Source organism: Zonotrichia albicollis, chromosome 1 (assembly GCF_047830755.1).
Source record: "Zonotrichia albicollis isolate bZonAlb1 chromosome 1, bZonAlb1.hap1, whole genome shotgun sequence".
In the NCBI taxonomy this organism is placed as follows: Eukaryota; Metazoa; Chordata; class Aves; order Passeriformes; family Passerellidae; genus Zonotrichia; species Zonotrichia albicollis.
This window is the reverse complement of record NC_133819.1, coordinates 156,410,255-156,434,485: the sequence shown is the minus strand read 5'-3', so window position 1 is coordinate 156,434,485 and position 24,231 is coordinate 156,410,255. Positions and strand designations below refer to the sequence as shown.

Here is a 24,231-nt window from a genome sequence, read left to right as displayed (position 1 = left end):
TGCCACTTCCCTTCCCAAAAGGCAAAGCTGCCTGGTTACTGCTCTCATTTTCTCATTCCCATCTTCCTTTTGCAGCTCTGCTTCAGTGCCTGAGGCCCCACAGCTCTGCTGCCCAGTTTTCCTCTGTCACCTCTGTGAGAGTCTGTCTGAATTTTCCCTCATCTGCCTCACGATCATCATTGGGGGACCACTTAAGAGAAGATCCCCTCATCTTAAATCTCTGGCTCCAAAGGAGAAAGTCATGTGCCTGAGACCTGAGAGCACAGTGCTAAGCCATTGCTTACATAGGTGTTGTTTGCTGGATGCTACACTGAGCCCAATGAGAATAAGAAGGGGCACTGTGCCATTTTTGCAACAATAGCAGCTCTGGATGCTGTCCCACCTCTCAGCCTGGCTGGATTTCTCCTGAGTTTCAGGTGGTCTCCCACAGAAGCCCCTCACCTGTTTTACAACCACCATGACAGACAGACTGAGATGTAAGGAGCCTCTCCACCAAGGTCTGGGAGACTGAAAACCCCATGTGAAAAGGCCCCTCTGCTCCTTCCAAGGCCTGAGACATGGAACCCCCAGCCCGGGGAGGTGTATGTGGGGGACCAAAGCTGACCAAAGCGAGATGTTTGCCTGCAGGTTGTGACCACTGGACAAGAACACAATGGTTCTCGTTTACTGCTGAGAACATAGACTAACTGTTACATCTGTTCCTTATTGTATCTGTTCCCCCCCCACCCTTACAATTTCCAATAGTTATCATAATAAAATCCTCTGAGGTAGCTGGAAATTTTGAGATCTCCTCAGCGTAACAGGCGGATCCTCGACTGGACTGCACCAAAGGACTTTGTCCCTACGTTTAGTAGCTCTATCCCCCTCTCTCTCTTCTCTCCCTTAATCTCTCTATGGCATTTTGCTGTGGTCATTCAATAAAGGTGCACTTGTTTTGATTATCACTGCAAACCCCCTGTGCCGTGTTGGTTCTTTTTGCACCCTGAGATCACCCCACAAGCCATCACAAACCCGTCCGTAAGGATGGATCATGACACCCTCCCACAGCCCGGCACAGGAGGAGGGCAGGTGATGGAGGGACCACGGCCTGCCCTGTTGGGAATCACACCCACACCTCCACAGCCCCTCTCCTGTTGGGAATCACATCCCCACAGCCCCTCAGTGTCTCCCCCCTCCAGAGCCCCCCAGGACCCTCACTCACAGCACGGTTGCCTCTCTGCAGGCCACTGCTGGGCAGAGCTGCCAGGGTTCTGTAGTCCAGGCGCAGGGGCTCGCTGGGGACGTTCTGCAGAGGGGGAAAAAACCAGAAACAGGTCAGGCCCAAAGGCAATTAAATCAATGAGAAAAAGCAACGAAAACGGAACCACCCCAGTAATAACCCAGGTCTTATCTCAAACTCATCAGAGCTCCCACTGCCTGGAAAAAGAGCTGGAATTGTTCAAAGTACAACCACGTGAGCTCATGGCAGGAGCCAGGCTTGAGAAACCCCACGGAGAATGTGTCCCTGTGCACCCACTGCTGCTCAGATCCCTGCACTCCTCCTGCCCCATTTCCACCTCCTGATGAGGCAGAGAACCTGCCATCCCCACCTGTTTGCTCCAACAGCACCTGGAATGATGGACCTGGACATGTGTAAGAATACACGCCTGCAATTCCTCTACAGCTCCTTTTCCCAGCCTTACCTCACACTCACTGCACAACTTTGTTCCATTCTGCTAACCCTAAAGAGAAGCCCAGGTTTCTAACCCAGCCCATTTTCCTCAATCCCTCACACATTTCTTCAGTTCCCCCAAAGCCACATCCTCTCAGGGGAGGGAGTGGAGAACACAAGCTCCTCGGAACAAACTCTTTTTGGGGACTTCTCCAGCCTTCCAGCCTAGTCGCAGACATCTTTTATGAAAAATCCTTTCCTTAGGATTTTTCCTCCTGAGAAGCCATGAGGCCTCAGGAAAAAAATGTAAACATTGGTTATCTGCTGCTGTGGAATGCAACAGGTGCATCTGTGATTGGTCTCATGTGGTTGTTTCTAATTAATGGCCAATCACAGTCAGCTGGCTTGGGCACAGGGCCTGCGACACAAACCTTTGTTATCATTCTTTCTGATTCTATTCTTAGCTTAGCCAGCCTTCTGAGAAAACCTTTTCTTCTATTATTTTAGTACAGTTTCAATGTAATATATATAATAAAATAATAAATCAAGCCTTCTGAGACATGGAGTCAGATCCTTGTCTCTTCCCTCATCCTGGACCCCTGTGAGCACCATCACAGCCTAGCTGCAGCCCTTTCCTGGCCTCTCAGCCCTTCCCCTCAGGTGCTGCTCACCTCTGCTTCCTCCTCAAGCTGCTGCGTGGCCGCCTCCCGCTCCCTACGCATCCGCTCCTTCCGTGGGACGGACAGACAGACAGACAGGCAGGGCCAGGGCAGAGAGGAGAGAGAGGCACAGAGGTCACACAGCTGGGCAGGGCTGCTCAGGGGACACGGGGACAGTGCCAGCACCACAAGAGAGGCAGCAGGAACTCAACACTGGCACTGGGTAGGGAGGAGCTGGAATTGGGAGCTGTTATTGCCAGAGGAAAGGACAGGCACAGAACAAGAACATCTGAGTGAACAGGGGAGAGGAGAGCAGGTGTCCCCAGGATCCTCTGAGGGACAATCCTGGGGAACTGAGGGAACTACTGTGTCCTCAAGCAAATCCACACCAAGGGAGAGGAGAAATTTGCTTACTGCTGGAATGTCACAGACAACTTTTATGAAAAATCTTTTTTTTAGGATTTTTTTCCTCATGAGAAGCTGAGAGGCCTCAGGAACAAAATGTAAACAATGGTTATCTGCTGCTGTGGAATGCAACAGGTGCATCTGTGATTGGTCTCATGTAGTTGTTTGTAATTAATGGCCAGTCACAGTCAGCTGGCTTGAGCCCGAGCCACAAACCTTTGTTATCATTCTTTTCTATTCTATTATTAGCCAGCCTTCTGACGAGAACCTTTTCTTCTATTCTTTTAGTATAGTTTCAATGTAATATATATATAAAATAATAAATCAAGCCTTCTGAAACACGGAGTCAATATTCTCATCTCTTCCCTTGTCCAAGAACCCCTGTGAACACAGTCACACTGGAAGAGACACCTTGCTGGAAAAGCAAATCTACAACAAGGGAGAGGAGGAGTTTGCTCACTGCTGCAAGAGACACCTTGCTGGAGCACAGGCAGAACAGGCTGGGAGGGAATGGAAAAGCAAAACCACAGAGCACAGGCCTTGCCGGTTCACAGCACCACAGACACAATGACGCAAACACATCCAAAGGGACAGAAATGCCTTGGCTCAGCACTGCAGGGGCATTAGGGAGTGACCAGGGACTCATCCCAAAAGCCCCAGCCATGGACTGCTCCAGGCTGCAGCAGGAAGGGAACGGGCAGGGCTTGTCCTAAGGACTGATTCTGGCACGGATATCTCTGTGATGTGTCCCCTGGCAGCTCTGGGCACAGCCAGGCCTGGGGACAGCACAGCAGCACCTTCTCCTGTCCATGGAGCCCTCCCAGCTGCTCTCCCCAAGCAGGAACCAGATGGTCCAGAAGCTCCTGACCCTGGGAGGATGGGAGGCAGCTCAGAGGGACCAACCAAAAATTCTGCTGAGCACCTGGGCCCTGTTCTTTAACAGATTCCAAGCACTACAGATTCCCACTGCCCCACACCACCCCGTGAGCTCCAAGCAAGGACAAGCAGCCTGAGAAGTCATTAATGCTCTGGAGGATCCCAGCTCCCAAAAGGATATTGAGGGATGTTCAAGGTAAAGTTTACTCTGGAGGATCCCAGCTCCCAAAAGGATATTGAGGGATGTTAAAGGTAAAGTTTACTATGGAGGATCACAGCTCCCAAAAGGATATTGAGGGATGTTCAAGGTAAAGTTTACTATGGAGGATCACAGCTCCCAAAAGGATATTGAGGGATGTTTAAGGTAAAGTTTACTCTGGAGGATCACAGCTCCCAAAAGGATATTGAGAGATATTTAAGGTAAAGTTTATTCTGGAGGATCCCAACTCCCAAAAGGACATTGAGGGATGCTCAAGATAAAGTTTATTCTGAATCTGGTTATGCTTGTTTTGGCCAAGAGTCCTCTGCAGGGTGAGGGCTCCAGGTGACACTAATGTGGGGTGTGACTCTTCTCTGAGGTCACATTCTGAGGAGTGACAGGAGCACCAGTCAGCCCAGACGGAGCTGTGGCTCCAAATTCCCACAAATTCGTGGCTCCAAATTCTGCTCCAAATCCATCTCTGACAATAGCTGGGGGGAATCTGAATTAAGACTAAAACACAACAGATAAAATACAGCCACAGAGGCAGGAAGGAGCAGCAGGAATCAGTCCATAGAGACTCAGAGTCACCGACACTTCTACTAGAAACCGGATTATCACAGAACTGGAGGCAGGAGGTGCCAGCAGAGAATGGGTTTGAAAACTTCCACCACGAGTAGAGCAAAGGAGCAAAGGCATAATTCCTCCAGTTACTCAGTTCACAGCTTGCTGTGGGCTGCAGACACGTTTGGCCTCCATTGCTCTTGTGCAAGAATGAACATGAAACATTGAAGGGCAAGAAAAACACTCCAAAAATGGGGACAGAAATTACAGGGATCTGGCACTGGGACAGGAACTTCCTTCAGTATTCCAATGGCCACCACGGAGTGCTGGCTCCACCACTGGGACAAATTTAATCACCAAAACCAGTTTTACAGACATAATCCCAGGTTCAAGGTTTAAAAGACCCAGCAGAAAAACATCTTTGCTCAGGGGCCTCAAGATTCCAGGGAGCCTGGAGCATCCATTGCTGCCTCCTCCTGGCACACCAAGGGAAGGGGCACCAAAATATATCAGCTTTTTTTTTTTTAAAAATTAGATATGGCCAAGGCTACTTCAGCAATCACAAAAGTTTCTCTAGTTTTTTTTTTTTTTTTGACCCAAGCGTTTTTAAGTAATCTCAATATAAATTTTGGCAAAGTCTTTCTCTACTTGAATCTGGACAAATGGCACCTGCTCAGCCCCAGCATCAGAATTTGGGGCCACACCTGCTATATTCACAGGAGTTAGGAATGCTGATACTGACCCGCAGTATCACCTGAACTCTCCCTGAACTTATTTCAATCCACATATCCATATTCAAATCCATATTAAATGGATTTCAATCCACATATCCGTATTCAAATCCATATTAAATGGATTTCAATCCATATATCCATATTCAAATCCATATACTGCCCACATCAGAAGTGGCAGGAATATCCTTTGCTCAGACAGAAACACCATGAAATCAGGTTTGCTGAAACCACACCAAACCACACTGAGCTCCTTCCCAGGCAAGGAAGGAGACATTTTACAGGAAAAATCTAAATCTGATCTGAACTGCCTTTGCTTTGGGCTCAGCCAAGAGCATTACTGAGGTCCCTCCTACCCAAATTAGTCAGGATGGTTTGGGTTTGGGTGGGATGAGACCCTCCAGGGCCATCGTGTCCAGTCCCTGCAGGGAGGGACATCCTCAGCTGGACCAGGCTGAGGGTCACTCTGTGAGGTCACTCCACTTCCACCCAGAGCTGCCAACCTCGCCCTGCTCCTGGGGGCAGCAAATGGGAACGAGCTCAGGAACCGCAGACAGAGCCCAGGGAAACTTCAGGGGCATCTGAACCTGGAACCTGACCAAAATGTACACACACCTCTGCCAGCAGAGCAGATCCCCCATTGACAACACTGAAAAATTCCATTTTCCCTCTCCTTCCAGTGACTCTGACTGGATAAATTACTGTTTTAAGAGGGATGACTGGAAACTCTACGTCCTCAAGAGGCTTGAGTCTGCTGCTCTATTATTGTGAAATTGTCCTGTGAAATTCTCTTTCTGTGCAGGGCTGAGCCAGTGGGCAGAGACACAAAACTCTCACAGCAAAGCAGAGAAATGGCCATGTGAACTGAGGAGCACAAAGCTGTTTGTGACCAACAGCATCACTTCTGCACTCAGAGCAGCTCAGAGCTGTGTGTTTCACCTTTGCTCACAAAACCTCTGTCAGTCACAGGGTGACTGATTAAATTTGGGATTCCAAGCTCATTGGCCATTGTTCTGGAAGCTGCAGCTTGGCCAGGAGGTACCAGCAAGTTACAAGGGTGTAACCTTGTTCCTGTTACCACAGGAACATCACCAGAGAAGGATGGACCACAGGAACATCACCAGAGAGGGATGGACCACAGGAACATCACCAGAGAGGTGCACAGGGAGGTGCAGCACAGCCTAAAAGCAGCCAGAGCTACAGAGCAATGCACCACAGAGAGGGAATGCCCAGAAATCCACCCCATGGCACTGCCAAGGGGGCAGAGACCCAGAATGGCCACGGCATTGACACCAGGGCAGAGCTCTGGAGCTGCCCATGGCACTGACAGTGGGGCAGAGATCCAGAGCTGCACTGACAATAGGACAGAGCTCTGGAGCTCCCCAGGCACTACAGTGGAGCAGAGAGATAACCTGTGACACCTTCCTTGGGACCCACAGGCTGGGCAGAGCCACTGCCACAAACACATTCTGCTACACACATGATCTCTCACCACTTTCTCCACTTCTTCTCTCTCCCACTGAGTGGCTTCTCTCACCATTTCCATCTCCTAGGAGAGAGCAGAGTTAGAGCCAGCTCAGCCCATGCTCTCTCCACACCTGCAGCACCTGGAACCTCACCAAGGTGTCACAGTCCCGTCCTAGAGTGTTCCTGATCCTTGTGCTGGGCCCTGCTGATCCCAGGCCATGCCCACAGCACTCTGCAGGCTGCATGCACCAGGGGAGACACCAGACTTGCAGAAAGTGCTCCCACACCCACCTTCTGCAGGATCTCCAGCTCCTCGGGGCTCAGGTCCCGGTCGATGGAGGAGATGCTCTCCAGGCTGTTCTTGCGCCCGATGCCGGCAGCAAAAGGGTTGGCAATGATTCCTGGGGACATCTGCAGAGCAAAGAGCACATCATCACACCCCATGATTCCTGGGGACATCTGCAGAGCAAAGAGCAGGTCACCACACCTGGTGGGAGCCACAGAATTCATCCCAGAAACTCCCCATTCCAGCCTCCCACACACAGAGTGCCAAGCAAGCCAAACACAGAACTCTTCCAACAACCTGAAACCTTATTCCATAGAACCCCAGACTAGTTTGGGTTGGAATGGACCTGAAGAGCATCCAGTTCCATCCCTGCCATTTAGGTCATTGTTTGAGGAAAACAAGGTCTAATTAAGCTGAATCCCACACACAGAGTGCCAGGACAATCCCAAGCAAGCCAGACACAGAACTCTTCCAACAACCTGAAACCTTATTCCATAGAACCCCAGACTTGTTTGGGTTGGAAGAATAAATAGGTACCAGCATCTCCTATCTAAATCCCACACTTCTACAGCTGGCACCCAGGGTTGCTGGGATCCATGGTGATACAGCTGGCACCCATGCTGCTACAGCTGGCACCCAGCCTCACTGGGATCCACTGTGATACAGCTGGCACCCAGCCTCACTGGGATCCAAGCTGGCACCCAGCCTCACTGGGATCCATGCTGACACAGCTGGCACCCATGCTGCTATAGCTGGCACCCAGCCCCACTGTGACCCCCGTGGGCACCCTGGCAGCCCCAGCCCTGCCCCGCAGCCTCACTGGGATCCAGGCTGGCACCCACCCTCACTGGGATCCAGGTTAGCACCCAGTCTAACTGGGATCCATGGTGACACAGCTGGCACCCATGCTGCTATAGCTGGCACCCAGCCCCACTGTGACCCCCATGGGCACCCTGGCAGCCCCGGCCCTGCCCCGCAGCCTCACTGGGATCCAGGCTGGCACCCAGCCTCACTGGGATCCATGCTGCTGTAGCTGGCACCCAGCCTCACTCAGATCCAGGCTGGCACCCAGTCTCACTGGGATCCATGGTGACACAGCTGGCACCCATGCTGCTATAGCTGGCACCCAGCCCCGCTGTGACCCCCGTGGGCACCCTGGCAGCCCCAGCCCTGCCCCGCAGCCTCACCTCGATGGCCGCAGCCGCCCTGGGGTCGAAGCCGTCGCACACCAGCACGAGCAGCGCGTCGCCCACGGCGCGCAGCACCTGCACGGCCTCGGTGTGCGTCATGCCCAGCAGGCTCTGGTGGTTCACCTCCAGGATCCTCATCCCCACCTGCAGCCGCCCGTCCCGCGCTGCCGCCCCCGAGGAGCTCACCTGCAACACGCCGGGTGTTGGGGAGGAGGAAAGCTTGACAGGAAAGTCTCACAGATGTGTGTGTGCTCAGCAGAAAGATATTTAAATGTTGAGTCTGAATAGAGATGGAAGCAAGTTTTGATATAGAAGAAAAGAATTGCTGAGCCAGTCTTACTGGATAACCAATGAGGCAAAGGGTGTGTTAGTTAGAAGGGGTTTTTAAGGCTTAGAGCAAAGGATAAACCCACCTCAAACAAGAAGATATTTTTACAAAGCAGAAAGACAGCACAGGCAAACAAGCCTGCCAATGTAGAAGAAAGGTCTCAGAATTTTCCACTGCAAGAAAACTGAAAAACAACTTCTAGCTTAAACTGTAATGTACTGACTTTTAGTGACTGGAGAATAGTAACATGAATATGGTAATTACAGTAGTTATGACAGGTTATAGATAAAAGTTAAGGTATAGATTGGTTCTACTGTATCAAGATGCTCAGCAAAGAAAAGTATCTAATGTATTGTAACCAAAAGAAAAGTATATAATGCATTGTAACCAAAACCAAAGGGTGTCCCGGCCTGCCTGCAGCTGGAGCTGACCGCTGTAGGGCACAGCTCTGTCACCCACAACCCTGGGCTGCTGTGACACCTTGGATGGAATAAACTGCATTTTGTACACAATAAACTGCATTTTGTACACCATAAACTGCATTTTGGAGAGCCCCCTGGAGTCCTGCATCTCTCACTCAGGCTCTTACACCAGGGGCCACTGCAGCAGCTCAGAGGGGACACGAGAGCCTGGGGACAGGGAGGGGTGACAGCACACACAGGGAACGGAAACAGCAGCCTGCAGCTGCAAGGCAGGGGAGGATCTGCAGGTACTGTGGAGAGGGCAGAGCAGGAAGAACCTGTACAGGCTGATGGAGGTGTGGAAGAATCCTTTGTGTGAGGTAAAAAAAGGTGAATTTGAAATTTGTTGTCCGAACATGAACTACCGTCTCAAGTGCCTTCAATCCAGATGCAGAGAAACCACAACTGGTACCCCATAGACAGAATGCATGAAAAGCATGCATGCTGTAATAAAAACAGCTTGAAGCCTTCTGAAGAAGCATTCCTGGTTCCATATAACCAAGGAAAGAGGCGGGTGAGAAGGAAAAGCTGCCACATCATGATGAATCTCATGGAAAGAGAAATCATTTTGTGGTGCGAGAGAGACACAATGGAAATGCAAATGAAGACAAACTAAGGAGGAAGGAGGCAGAGATCAGACACGCAAAGAGGAAGAGGAGGAAAAGCACCACTTTGTCTCCTGGTTACCGCAAATATCCAGGGAAAAGCAGAGGCAGGGAAACCCCTCCAGACAGAACAGGTAGGAGAGGTTCAGGGGAGGAACACAGCTCAAGGGAGAACAGGGAAATTCAAGATTTTGGTTCTCTGCAGGCTAAAACAGCAAGTATTGGGAAAAACAGGGAGGGGAGATGGGGTAAACTAACTCTGTGCCATGGCTAAACTGTGAACCTTCCACCCCAAATCCTGTAATGTGGCAGGAGAGAAAACCAGACCCAACTACTCAAAATAACTGCCAGTTAGAATAATCCCAGGTTTTCTTTTCCTGCTGTTACAAATATCCCACGTGAACGTGCAACTGTCATTCTGAAAGAGGGAATTTATTATTTTATCTTTAGAACTCAGATAAAACAGTTACAGCCACATAACAACAAATGCTGAATGTTCCCTTGCCTTAGCAGCAGCTAATTATCAATTATCAGGGCTGACAGCCAATTATGGAGTGTCTTCAGCCATGAGGATAACTCACATCAGTTTCTATCCCAAAAAAAACAGCTGAAGAGGGAATCAGTGACAATGAAGTGAACACCCAGAGTCCTCTTTGTCAGCAGCCAGACCAAAATGACACCACTTATTGCAGAGTTCTGCTGCCAGCAAAGAAAAAGCAATAAAAACTTTTTGGAAAGGGTTTGGGAGAAGCATAAAATGATAAGCATAAGCTGAACAAGAAAACGTGCAATTTCTGGAGGAAAACTGATGTGAGAATTTTGCGTGACATAAGCAGTCACCTAAAAAAGGAACAAAGTCACACAGACAGTGCATGGCACAGGAGAAAAGGACAGGAATTCCTGGTGCTTTCCATGGAAGGAGGAAAGAGCCTGCATGTCTGAGTGGCAGGAAGAGACAGGCACAGGGGGACCAACAGGAATGTGGGTACAAGGAAAGATGTGTGGGTTTGCCCTATAGGAAAAAACACAAGACAAGAAACAAAGCAAAATAAAGGCAAGCAGGAAATGAAATGAGAAACTGTGAAGCTGTTGTAGAGGAGGAAATAAGCAAGGACAAAGACTTGTCTCCTTTGCTGGAGGGAGAATCCCCAGAATGGTGCACCAGTGAAAGCTGAGAGCTTTCCAGCAGCTCCCCAGGGTTCACCCTTCTCCCTGCAGAGGTGCTGCTCTGGTACCTTGGAGATGAAGATGCCTTCATCAGTGGGATCAAACGGATTGCCAGCATGGCCCTTGGCTCCACCCCGAATGCTGATGCCCAGCTTCTCTCCTGGAGCCTTTTCAATGCAAATTTCCTGGAAACACAGAAAAAACTCCTTCTTTGTGGGCCAAGTTCACCTTGGTCACTCCTTGGAGTGACCACAGCTCTAAACGCCCTGAAAAGGGCCTGAATTAACCCCATCCTCATTTGGCAGTTTATTCTTGTTGGGGAGGACCTGCCCTTTTCTGTTCCCTGATGACAGAGTCCCACAGCCATGACAAGAGATCCTCAGCACAACCCAGCTGGAGACACTTAAAAGTGACTGGATTCTGCCAAAGGAGTGGTGCCTCAGGTTCAGCTTTTATATTTTTCACATTCTGTGCTGCTTTAGAGCATGGATCTGGGTTTCATATTAAGGGATGGTGACCTCTGTGCACAGAGCAGGGAGAGAAAACAATTCCTGCTCCAGCTGGGCACCAAGGACAAATGATCCAAATCTCAGCCCCAAGAGCACAAACACCATGGGCTGGAGAGAGAAAAACAAGAAGAATGGGACTTCATGTGCCAAAACTGTAATTGGACAATTGACTCCAATATGCTAATGGACCAAAACTTACAGAAGTACGAGACCCTGTGACCGGTTATCCCTTTTTTTTGTGAAAAAACTTTTGGGTTCATCTTGGGTGTAGCCCTGGCTGGGCTCCTGTGCTGCCCAAGGTGGTTCTATTGAGGTCTCCAAATAAATCCCTACTTTAGCTCCATCCAGCTTTTGTTCTAGGCCAGCCTTTGCAAGGTATTGGGAGCAGGAAATCCCAGGAGTCTGGCTGTATTCTACCCCAGACCTCCCCCAGGTAAGAACTGCCCCAGAACCCCACTGTGACTGTCCCCGGTGCCCTGGCTAAGGCATCAGGAGCAGGAGATCCCAGCCAGGAGTCTGGCTGTATCCTACCCCAGACCTCCCCCAGTTAAGAACAGCCCCAGAGCCCTGCCTAAGGCATCAGGAGCAGGAAATCCCAGGAGTCTGGCTGTATCCTACCCCAGACAAGAACTGCCCCAAAACTCTGCTGTGCCTGCCCCAGAGCCCTGTCAGGAGCAGGAAATCCCAGTCTGGCTGTATCCTACCCCAGCCCTCCCCATGATAAGAACAGCCCCAAACCCCTCTGTGCCTGCCCCAGAGCCCCATTCTGGCTGCCCCAGCCCCACCTGCATGCCAGGGGGAGGGGGGTCCCTGCGGACCAGCATGCTGAGCTCCTGGCTGTTGCAGAGCAGGGCGTTGACGGCCTCCTGGTGCGTGGCGTGGCGCAGGTCAGTGCCATTCACCTCCAGGATCCTGTCCCCGACGCGGAGCCCGCTGCGCGCCGCCAGCCCCCGCGGGATCACCTGCGGATGGACACAGCACACCCCTGAGAAGGGCTGCCACCCTGACAAGGGCTGTCACCCTGCAGGAGGCTGTACAGATCACCTGCGGACACAGCACACCTCCTGAGAAGGGCTGCCACCCTCAGAAGGGCTGTTGTTGGGAATTTAGCTGCTAAGGACTGGAAAAGTACAAAACTGTGGCTAATTCCAAGTCCTGCACCTGTAAGATAGCATGTCCTTGAAGCCTAGCTGCAGTAGAATAACAAACAGTGAAAGAGACATGAGAAAAGAGAGATGTAACCCCTAAGGAATGAGGAAGAGTTGATGGTATAGTTTAACCAATAGATTGCTTAGCTTACAGAATATTCATAAGCTTATTACTGGCTGTATAAGTGTCTGATGCTCTCTTCAATAAACTGAACTTGCTTATCACTCATATTGAGTGTCTGAGTCTCCCCTCACCGACAAATGGCACGACCCCGGCAAAGGCCTCATCTCTGCGACAGGCTGTCACCCTGAGAAGGGCTGTCCACCCTGCAGGAGGCTGTACAGATCACCTGTGGACACAGCACATTCCCTGAGAAGGGCTGTCACCCTGACAAGGGCTGTCACCCTGCAGGAGGGCTGCCACCCTGCAGGAGCACACACTGTCTGCTCCGTGGTGCCCTGACCCCCAGGGCAGCACTGACCTTGACCCTCATTCATGGAGAAAGTTTCCCGGACTTCAAGATAGACAAGAATCCAAAAAAGTGTGAAATAGATTATAGAGAGCAGTGTAGGTGTATCACTGGGTGAGAAATTGAGGTTTTGGGATTTTTAGTGTGTTGTGGATGGAAACAAGGTGGAGGGCACAGGGTGTCATCCTGGGTTTCTTCTTCATGCTTCTTCTTCCTTCTCCATGGGTTTGGGTGGCATTTTGTAATTGGGCAGAAAAGTCCGCACTGGGGGCTCTTTGGGATCAGTTATTGGGTTAAAAGGGAAAATAATCCAGGTGTCAGTTCTTAATTGGATAGTTTAGTCTTAAAAGACCTTGTAACAAGAGATTGTTGGCCATTCTGTGCCTTCTAATGAAAAACTGCTGAACTCACAGCAGTGAGACTGTTTTACTGATAAGAAATAATAAACACCTGAGTCTGAATATGAATTGTTGTCTTCAATCTTCAATCTTAGTGCCTTCAATCCAGCCCCAGAGAAACCCACGGCTGGTACTCCAACAGAATGTATAAAAAGCATGCATGCTGTAATAAAAACAGTTTGAAGCCTTCTGAGAATGGAGTGTGTTGCTTTGCATTGTGACTGTCTCAACCAGGACAGTCCTTCTCTCCTTGGAGATGTGATTGCGTGCCCAGGCATCCTCCAGCACCCTGCAGCCCTGATCTGACTCCTCTCTGCAGACAAAACTCCCCAAGAGGTGACACACTGGGAACACTGAAGAATGAAGTGGGATGTGCTTTCAAGTGCTATTCCATATGTTATTCCCATATTCCCAATTTAATCTGAGCCAACCCTGCGCCACTGTTGCCATTATTTTGCCTGTGAGTGTAACCAGGTCTGACAGCACCAGGATTGCTCCCGTCCTCACCCAGTGCTCTGCAGGGGCTTCTGAGAGCTGAACACACAACCAAACCTGAGCTCCTGGTGAAACAAAGGAGCCAGCAAGGAAAGGGTGAAATCTGTGAGCACGTGGGAAGCAGGGATGGTGGGAAAGAGTCAGTCAGGCTTTGAGAAGAGCAAATCCTGCCCCACTGACCTGCTGATGCACTGCAATAAAAGCCATGGGCACACCAAGGGAGAGGCCTGGCAGGCATCACCCCCAGAACTCCAAACAGCCCTTAACAAGGTGTGAACCCAGCCACAGGTGTCAGTCAGGTTCAGCACCTCCAGGTGACAAGAGCAGTCAGGAAGCAGAAAGGGCTCTGCAGGGATGTCCTCTGCACCATCCCCATTCCCATGAGTGTGGAAGTGCAGGACTGTGAGGGAATGGGCTGCAGGCAGTGGCCAGGTGTGTGCAGCCCCTGTGTGGCATCACCACTGGAATGGGAATATGGAATCAAAGGATCAATGTGGATCCAAGGGCACTGGTCTGAGTGCAGCAGAGCAGCCACACACTGTCCCACCAGCACCTTCCCAGTAATGCCTGGCTTCCTACAATGCCAGCATCTTCCCAGGACTCACTAAAGCCAACCTGAACCCAGCAATTTCAAAAGCACACTGGGATCCCTCCAAAGGGGTCAGCACGGATTAGAAAGGTCTGAGGCTTTTACATGCCCTCAGATGGCTCCAGGAGCAGCACCTGCAGTACAAACTTCACACATCCCTCTCCCATGCCCTTATTTCACAAATCCATCCTGTACAGCCAGACTCACATCCAAATCCTTCACCTTAATGCCAACAACCAACAGCTCAGAACACGCAGGGCAGCTCTGCTGGGACTGTACCTTGGAGATGAAGACACCAGGCTCATGAATGCCAAAGGGATGGCTGGAGTGGTCACTGCCCCCGACGATGCTGAGGCCCAGGGGACCCCCTGCCTTCACCAGGTGAATTTCCTGAAGAGAACAAAAAGCAGTGTCAAAGGCCATGAAGGATGTCACCTACACACCACAATCACTGATAAACACACAGTCAGGGCTGTTTTGGATGGGTAAGCACAGGGTGAACACCCATGGGACAAGGGGGTTCCCCATGTGGGACTCCACAACCTGGAGAGGAGCTGGTATGTGGCTCCAGGAGAGCTGGAGAGGGATTTTGGGCAAGGGCCTGGAGTGACACAGGGGGGAACAGGCTCTCCCTGAGAGTGGGCAGGGCTAGATGGGATATTGAAGAGAAATCCTTTCCTGTGAGGATGGGGTGACCCTGGTACAGGGTGCTCCAGAAGCTGTGGCTGCCCCGTCCCTGGAAGTTTTCAAGGCCAGGTTGGACAGGGCTAGAAGGAAGCTGGGATAGTGGAAGGTGTCCCTACCCATGACAGGGGGTGGGTCTGGATTTCAGGTACCCTCCACCCCAAGCCTTTCTACAATGACACCTCCAGCCCCAATAACCCTCCAGGCCGGTCCCATCCCCACACTCATCATTTAGGGTTACACTGTGCTCACCTCGATGGGGTACTGATCCTCCAGCCCCAATAACCTGTCAGGCCAGTCCCCCTCCCCACACTCATCATTCAGGGTTACACCATGCTCACCTCGATGGGGTACTGATCCTCCAGCCCCAACAACCCTCCAAGCTGACCCCCACACCCATCTCTCAGGGTTACACCATGCCCCCCAAAGCCAAGGCCACCTCGATGGGGTACTGATCCTCCAGCCCCAATAACCCACCAGGCTGACCCCCATCCCCATTTCTCAGGATTACACCAAGCTCACCTCGACGGGGTACTGATCCTCCAGCCCCAATAACCCACCAGGCTGGTTCCCACCACAAGACCCATCTCTCAGGGTTACACCGTGCCCCCCAAGCCAAGCTCACCTCGATGGGGTACTGGTCCTCCAGCCCCTTGCTCAGGAGGTGGTTCCTGGCTGCATCCTCGGGCAGGCTCAGGCTGTCCCCGGGTCCCGGTGGCGGGGAGTGCATGCGGGCGCGGGGCGAGCCCCCCTCGCCGGGCTGCTCCTCTGCCCTGGCCTCTCTCTCCACCAGCAGCACGATGGTGGGGGAGGCCGCGGTAAGCAGCGCTACGGCCTGATCATGCCTGGCTTCTGTCATGTCTACCCCATTGATCTGGAACAAAGCCGGCGTCAGGGCCGAGCCCTGCGAGCCCTGTCCTGCTGCCACCTGTGCCCCAGAGCACCTCGGGGGCTCCCAGCTCCCTCTGACCTGGCAAAGGGGCACAGACACCTGGGAATCCCCACTGACCCCAGCTTCCTTCCTGCTCAGCTCCCCTGCCCCATTCCCCCATTCCCTGACACGGTGCTCCAGGGGCTCACACGGGCCAGGGGTGATGTTCCACCTGCCACAGCCAAACGTCTCCACGTGGGAGAGGCAAAACCAGCAATTCCAGCAGCAGTGCCATGACACAGGCACGTGCAGGAGCAGCTGCTGCTGTGTCACTGAGGCACCTGCCCTCATCTGTCACCCAAAGCCCTGACACAGACACCACGGGCAGGATTTGATGGCTGACAGGACCTGTCGCTGGTCACTGCCCCACTGGCTGCCCGTGCTGAGAAGGGCATGGTAGCCAGCTCTAAGGCATTAAAAGTGACCCCAGATACAGAGAAATGTGAAAGAACAGAGAGCCTTTCCTACAAAATTAGGATTTAAAACTGCCTCCCTAGAAACTCAAAGGATGTGACTGCTTTCCATGGATGTACAAGGGGCAGAAACTAAGCTGAGAGAACACAGCCAGAGCAACAAAACCAGACAGGAAAAAGCTGAAAATCAAAAGGTGTCTAGTCATTAGGTTCTGGAAAAGCTTTTCAAAATGAACACATGAAAAAAGGAGCTGCAAGATGGGCTTTCCTCATCTCATGAAATAACAACATGACTGTAACAGCCACAGCAACTGGGCCTTGTAGGGCAGCTCCCCAGTGCCTGATCCCCAGAAATATTATTGTAACTCCCCAGCTTCTTCCCAGAGAGCAGGTTCTGGACTAGGCTGGCATGCAGGGCTTTGTCCAGACCCCCATGACCCTCCCAGCACCCTGTCCTACCCATGGCTGTGGGCACTGCTCTCCTCAGACAGCCCAGTGTCGCCTCTGCTGAGAGCATTGTCCCCAAAGGACAATTCTGGCACAAACCAGAAGGATGCCAGGGCAGCAGCTGGCACATGCCCATAGGGAGAGGAAGGATGAGAGGGGCCTGGGCACAGGACAGGGCACCAAGCAGGAAAGGAGACAAACGAACCACACAGGTGGTGCACAGCCCCTAAGAGAGTGCAGGTAACAGACACACGGCTCAGGCAGCCCAGATGGACCCTCAGAGAGTCACCAAAAGCAATCACACAAAGGAATCAGCACATGGATCCTCAAAGAGTCACTGAAGGCAATCACACAAAAGAATCAGCATATGGATCCTCCTCAAAGTCACCAAAAGCAATCACACAAAGGAATCAGAGCATGGATCCTCCTCAAAGAATCACCAAAAGCAATCAAAGGAATCAGCACATGAATCCTCAGAGAGCCACCAAAAGCAATCACACAAAGGAATCAGAGCATGGATCCTCTCAGAGAGTCACCAAAAGCAATCACACAAAGGAATCAGAGCATGGATCCTCCTCAAAGAATCACCAAAAGCAATCAAAGGAATCAGCACATGGATCCTCAGTGAGTCACCAAAAGCAATCACACAAAGGAATCAGCACATGGATCCTAAAGAGTCACTGAAGGCAATCACACAAAGGAATCAGCACATGGATATTCCTCAGAGAGCCACCAAAAGCAATCACACAAAGGAATCAGAGCATAGATCCTCCTCGAATCACCAAAAGCAATCAAAGGAATCAGCACATGGATCCTCAGTGAGTCACCAAAAGCAATCACACAAAAGAATCAGCATATGGATCCTCCTCAAAGTCACCAAAAGCAATCACACAAAAGAATCAGCATACGGATCCTCCTCGAATCACCAAAAGCAATCAAAGGAATCAGCACATGGATCCTCAGAGAGTCACCAAAAGCAATCACACAAAGGAATCACCATATTAGAGGAGTGTGACCAGACCTGGCAACTAGTGTGCAGAAGAAATGGGGATTATGAGGGGCTGTCTCAGCACATCTCTTTCAGGAAAGGGCCAAGTGGCTGCAGGAAGCTTGAGGGAGGTGTTGTGGGGATATGCAGCACTTGTTATGGGACATTCAGCAGAACAGGAAGAGGGCTGGAGGTGAGGAACAAGCACGGGGAAATAGAGGGGAGAACAGGAGGCTGCTGGTCAGTGCTGGTGTGGCCAAGCCCTGGGTCTGAGTGCACATCTGCTCTGCCTCTCCCCACATTCTGTATTTACTGGGCTAGCTCACTCTTTCGGGGCACATGTGCACAGCTGCTGGTAAAACTCAAGCTGGAACAGCCAACAAGCAGGAATCCAAAATGTGGGAAGACTCAAGAGGTGGCCCAGAGGCTGGATGAGAGGCTTGGGGGTGACCAGAGAGCCTGGGAGCCCTGTTTGCTGGAGAAGAGGCTGGAGAGCTGCAGGCAGCAGCCCTGACTGGGCTGAGTGATGGAGGGAGGGAGGATTTGTGCCATCCCCCAGCAAGCTGAACCCTGATGAGCCAGAGGCAGCACCAGGCTGTGCTGCTGCCCTGTGAGCACCACCTGTGCTCAGGTGTGCACCTGCAAAGGCACTGCCCTGTCTTGCTCCCATGCTCATCTGGGACCAGCTGTGTCTGCCCCGTGTTCCACATCTGGAGTCTGGGACCAGCTGTGCCTGCCCCGTGTTCCACATCTGGAGCCTGCACTTTGCCCTGCTGATGGCTGAGCTGGAGCAGGGAAAGCAGCAGCCAGCAGAGTGTGCAGGGGACCGGGAAGGGAGGATTCCTGGGGTCCTCTGATGGTTAACAAAGGCAACACCCAGCAGAGACTTGGCTCTTTGGTTCTATCACCACAACTGTCTCAAATGTTAACAGCCCCTGGAGCATTTCACCCAGTAACTCTCCCCTGCCTGGAATCCTGGTGGCCACACAGCTTTTGTGGCAGGTGATTTTCCATGGCCTTTACCTAGCTGGAGAGCAAGGCCAGCCATGCAGCATGGCCCTCTAAGTGCCATGGGGAAGGGAAAGTGCCAGGGAATGATATTATTCTCTGTGTGCCAGGGAATTATATTATCCTGGCAAGTCTCTAAGGGGTCACACTGCATCATTAGGACTGCACATGTCACCCACCACTATCCTACATCTCTCAAATTTTTTTGCAATTTTCTTCCCAGTCCCCAAAAAATCAGCTCCCAGTCCTGCACCCTCCCTGCTGGATTCCCATCCCACAGCTCCAGCTCTGCAGCACCCCCCAGCAGTCCCTGTCCGGAGTCTTCTCCCCCAGAATGAGTCCCAAGAGACACTGGAACACAGGGAATGAGTGACAGTCACTGGGCCATGTTGAGGGGTGTTAATTCAGGTGGGACCCAGCTGGGCTCCTCAACCCCTGTGCTCAAAGCTCCCCTAAGAAAGGCAAAGGAGCAATCTCAGTTCTTCTCCTGAAGAAAAGTCCAGGAGGATTTAGAGCACAGGGGAAGAGCAGGAAGCTCTGTGCTGTATTTATTTTCTTAAGAAAACAGAATTCTTTGGCAAAGTGAGAGCTGAGCATGACCAGGAGAGGACAGCTTTGGAAATGGGCCCTGTCCCCAGTGAGGTCCTCTCCTTCCCCATGCAGATACAGGCAACCTGTACCCACATCCTAGACAACATGGCATCGTGGAAGAGTTCCAATAAAAAAGGAAAACTGCTGCTTCCAAAGAGTGTGGGAAGTAGGCTTGGAAGTCCTGGGAGTGCTCTCCTGAAAGGTGACATGTTCCTGCACTCCTCAGAGGTGAGCATGGGATCTGAGCTTCAGCTGGTGCTCAGCACCAAACCTCTATGATGGTCACACACACACCTGAGCACAGGAACTGAGGGGAACATGCTGGGGATGTCAGGAATAATGACCAAATCCCCATGGTCACACAGGAACTGAGGGGTGTCAGGAATAATGACCAAACCTCCAAACCTCCATGGTCACACACAGCTCAGCACAGGAACTGAGGGGTGTCAGGAATAATGACCAAACCTCCATGGTCACACACACCTGAGCACAGGTAGCCAAGGGACTCCACTGGGGGTGACAGGAATAATGACAGCAGCACCTCAGCCACATCCAAATCCAGCAGAGGCTCCAGCTCTGTGAGCCCTGAACTCACATATCCCATGAGGAATCCATGCAAGCTATTACCAGGGAATTGGATCTGCTTTTCCTATGAAGCTGCCCATGGATATAAATAGAGCCAGTGAAGCAGGGTGGGGGCAGGTTTGACTTTTGAATCTGTTCTAAGGTTTTGTGTCTCCTTTTTCCACAGGTCAAGCAAACCAATCCCAAACGATGAGCCTCAGTACTGCCTCTGTACCATGGAGCATCAAACCATGAGCAAATCCAAAATAATCTGGCATTAATCAGGGTCAGGGCTCGATTCTGGGCAGTGGGGAGCACTGGGAGGGGGTGAGAGATGCCATACCACTTCAAGCTTGCTGCCAAGTGTCAGACCTGCCCTAAAACGTTGTGCCTGAGCAAACCCAAGCCAGCCCCAGCCCAGGGATAGAGCAGACAGAAGCCAGCACTGACGAGGCTGTATCAGTGCTTACTCACGCCAGCGCTGTGCTCTCACCACAGCAGCTGGGCAGAAACCACCACCAGCACCAGGAGCTGGAGCTTCCCAGAGGCAGCATGCAGCGAGGGAGGAGGGTCAGGAGGCTGAGGAAGGCTCCCGCAGGAGGGGAGTGAGGAGCAGGAGGCAGAGACACAGGTGAGAGCAGTGAGATCCGCAGCAACAGCACGGCAGGGCCGGAGCTCCATGTGAGGCAGGGAAGCACTGGGGTACCCCTGCCCTACTCCACAGCACCTGTGGGCAGCTCCCTCCACCCCACTGTGCCCCATGGGGCTCCCCACAGCACCCCTGGGCAGCTCTTTCTGCTCCAGCCCACCCCACTGTGCACCAAGGAGCTCCCCACAGCACCCCTGGGCAGCTCTTTCTGCTCCAGCCCACCCCACTGTGCCCCATGGGGCTCCCCCTCCCCGTGGCTGAGTCCCCCATGCCCCAGAGGGAAGCACTGGGGTACCCCTGCCCTGCTCCACAACACCCCTGGGCAGCTCCCTGTGCTCCAGCCCACCCCACTGTGCCCCATGGTGCTCCCCACAGCACCCCTGGGCAGCTCCCTGTGGCCCAAGGGGCTCCCCCTCCCCGTGGCAGAGCCCCCCAGGCTGGGCAGTGCTGCTGTGTCCCCTCCCTCCATGCCATCCCTTGGGGAAAGGGCAGGTGTAACTGCACCCAGCCCCAGACAGGGCAGACCCACCCACATTAACCGCTCTCCCAGCAGGCTCAGAGCTGAAGAAAGGAGCCCAAAGTGCAGCTCCAGGGGCAGAGGAGCAGCCCCTGCCCGGCACTCACCGAGATGACTCTGTCCCCAACGCGCAGGATCCCGTCCCGGTGCGCGGCCCCGCCGTCTGCAATCCGGGAGATGAAGATGCCCTGCAGCACAGGCACAGGGTCACAGCAGCCCGGGCTGTCCCCAGACCCAGGCAGCTCTCAGTGCTCCCCCCTGCCCTGACCCTCTACACAAACCCTCTGCTCCCAGAGCCCCTGGCAGCAAATCCTCCGGGGGCCCAGGGCCTGGAATCTGTGCCAGGAGGGCAGCAGTGGGATTGGATGTCACTGGCACGGATTCAGAGCCACAGCCACCCTCCTATAAAAAAGACAGAGAGGGACTTGGACACGGGCCTGGAGTGACAGCGCAAGGGGAATGGCTTCCCACTGCCAGAGGGCAGGGACGGATGGGATACTGGGCAGGAATATTGCCCTGTGAGGGTGTGAGGCCCTGGCACAGGGTGCCCAGAGCAGCTGTGGCTGCCCCTAGATCTGTGCCTAAGGCCAGGCTGGATGGGACATTGGGCAGGAATTGTTCCCTTTGAGGGTGGTTTGGCCCTGGCACGGGGAGCCCAGAGCAGCTGTGGATCCCTGGCAGTGCCTGAAGCCAGGCTAGATGGGACACTGGGAATGAGGAATTGTTCCCTTTGAGGGTGGTTTGGCCCTGGCACAAGGTGCCCAGAGCAGCTGTGGCTGCCCCTGCATCCCTGCAAATGTTGAAGGCCATGGTGGGCAGGACTTGGAGCAAACAGGCACAGCGGAACCTGCCCACCACAAGGTGAGGTTTAAGGTCCCTCCAAATGCAAACCATTCCAGAATTCCGTGATCCTCTGACTTTAGAGCACCCAGCCCAGCAGCCCATGGCCAGGCTGCCCTGTTGCATGCCCGGGGATGAGGATTTGGGTCCCAGGGCCCAGACTGACTGTGTCCCCAGCACGGTAGGGCATGGAGCCCTTGCTCAGAGCAGCTGTGGCTGCTCCTGGATCCCTGGCAGTGCCTGAGGCCAGGCTGGATGGGACATTGGCAATAAGGAATTGTTCCCTTTGAGGGTGGTTTGGCCCTGGCACACGGTGCCCAGAGCAGCTGTGGCTGTCCCTGGATCCCTGCAAGGGTTGAAGGCCATGGTCATGGGAGCAAACTGGCACAGCGGAACCTGCTCACCACAAGGTGAGGTTTAAGGTCCCTTCAAACCCTGCCCAGCAGCTCAGGGCCAGGCTGCCCTGCTGCACGCCCAGGAATGCGGATCTGGGTCCCAGGGATGAGGATCTGGGGTCCCCAGGGACGAGGATTTTGGAACCCCAGGGACAAGGATCTGGGGTCCCCAGGGATGCAGATCTGGGGTCCCCAGGGATGAGGATTTTGGAAACCCAGGGACAAGGATCTGGGGTCCCCAGGGACGAGGATCTGGGGTCCCAGGGCCCGGACTGACCGTGTCCCCAGCCCGGTAGGGCGTGGAGCCCTTGCCGCCGGCGATGCTGAAGCCCAGCCCCTTCTCGTTGCGCATGAGGCAGGTGGAGAAGCGCTCGGCGGCCGCCTCGGGGCCCTCGGGGAAGCGCAGCCCCCCACGCCGCTCCCGCGGGCTGTAGTCATCCTCGGGCCGCAGCGGGGTCACCGTGATGGCGTTCTCGGGCTCCACCATCCGCTCCCGCAGCACCGTCATGGACACCGAGCTGCCCGAGCCCCGCAGCGCCTCCACCGCCACGTGGTGCTCAGCACAGTGCAGCGACACGCCGTTCACCTGGGCACGGAGAGACAGACAGACAGACTGCTGTGAGACAGAGCCCAACAAACACACATGCGCAGGGACACACCATTCACCTGGGCACGGAGGAGAGAGAGACAGACAGACTGCTGTGGGACAGAGCCCAACAAACACACATGTGCAGGGCCACGCCATTCACCTGGGCACGGAGAGAGACAGACAGACTGCTGTGGGACAGAGCCCAACAAACACACATGTGCAGGGACACGCCATTCACCTGGGCACGGAGAGAGACAGACAGACTGCTGTGGGACAGAGCCCAACAAACACACGTGTGCAGGGACACGCCATTCACCTGGGCACAGAGAGACAGACAGACTGCTGTGGGACAGAGCCCAACAAACACACGTGTGCAGGGACACGCCATTCACCTGGGCACAGAGAGACAGACAGACTGCTGTGGGACAGAGCCCAACAAACACACATGTGCAGGGACACGCCATTCACCTGGGCATGGAGAGACAGACAGACTGCTATGAGACTGAGCCCTGACCAACACACACAGCCCTGACCATCCTCACACAGTGCAGCAACACTGCAGCTGTTCACCTGGGCCCGGGGGGAGAGAGAGACTGCTGTGAGACTGAGCCCTGACCAACACACACAGTGCAGGGACACGCCGTTCACCTGGGCACAGGGGGAGAGAGACAGACAGACTGCCATGAGACACACAGTCCAACAAACACAGTCCTGACCAATGCACAGCCTGCCCTGACACAGAGCTGAGCCACACACAGCACCACACAGAGCCTTGACCTCACATACAGCCCAATCTCACACAGTGCAGGGACATGCCGTTCACCTGGGCAGGGAGAGACAGCGTGCCCTGACACAGAGCCCAAAAAACACAGCCCTGACCAACACAGGGACCTGACCTCATAACCAGCCCAGCCTCACACACAGCGCAGGGACATGCCATTCACCTGGGCATGGGGAGAGACAGTGTGTCCTGACACAGCCCCAACCTCACACACAGCCTGCCCTGATACAGCGCCTTAACCAACACAGAGTTCACCCTGACACAGAGCCCTGACTTCAAACACAGCCTCACCTCACACCCAGTGTCCACTCACAGCCAGCCCCAATCCCACACTCAGTGTCCCCTCACACCCATCCCAAGCCCAACCACTGCTGCCTGAGGGAGCTGGCCCAGCCCCTCACACCCCACCTGGCCCTGTCCCACAGGTGTGCCCAGACCTCTGGGAGGTTTTACTGACTTCCCACAGCACCTGCAACCTGTCCCAGGCCAGGCCAGCCAAGGAAAGGCCATTCCAGAGGAATTCCTTCCCCACAGAGAGTCCTGAATTCCCTACACCTGTATCATCCCCAGAGGTAACACCCCAGACAGATAACCCCATACAGAACCATCTCCACCAACAAAATTCAGCACAATTCA

At 53.3% G+C, this 24,231-nt stretch overlaps 1 protein-coding gene across 29 annotated transcripts in view; it reads right to left on the bottom strand.

Moving 5' to 3' along the window:
• SCRIB (scribble planar cell polarity protein) overlaps nucleotides 1-24,231 on the bottom strand; it is a 127,074-nt gene that overhangs the window by 39,042 nt on the left and 63,801 nt on the right. For 19 of the 29 annotated variants that reach the window (XM_074559280.1, XM_074559341.1, XM_074559369.1 and 16 more), the window contains 11 exons: nucleotides 22,503-22,811; nucleotides 21,098-21,178; nucleotides 15,508-15,756; nucleotides 14,478-14,588; nucleotides 11,884-12,060; nucleotides 10,658-10,774; nucleotides 8,026-8,214; nucleotides 6,844-6,963; nucleotides 6,578-6,634; nucleotides 2,323-2,379; nucleotides 1,202-1,285 (listed from right to left, as the gene is read on the bottom strand). In XM_074559280.1, coding sequence (XP_074415381.1) covers nucleotides 1,202-1,285; nucleotides 2,323-2,379; nucleotides 6,578-6,634; nucleotides 6,844-6,963; nucleotides 8,026-8,214; nucleotides 10,658-10,774; nucleotides 11,884-12,060; nucleotides 14,478-14,588; nucleotides 15,508-15,756; nucleotides 21,098-21,178; nucleotides 22,503-22,811 — 1,551 coding nt within the window. Of the gene's footprint in view, nucleotides 1-1,201; nucleotides 1,286-2,322; nucleotides 2,380-6,577; nucleotides 6,635-6,843; nucleotides 6,964-8,025; nucleotides 8,215-10,657; nucleotides 10,775-11,883; nucleotides 12,061-14,477; nucleotides 14,589-14,609; nucleotides 15,135-15,193; nucleotides 15,322-15,404; nucleotides 15,757-21,097; nucleotides 21,179-22,502; nucleotides 22,812-24,231 lie in introns of those variants that run through there. The other 10 variants (XM_074559349.1, XM_074559440.1, XM_074559485.1 and 7 more) reach the window with 5 other exon arrangements.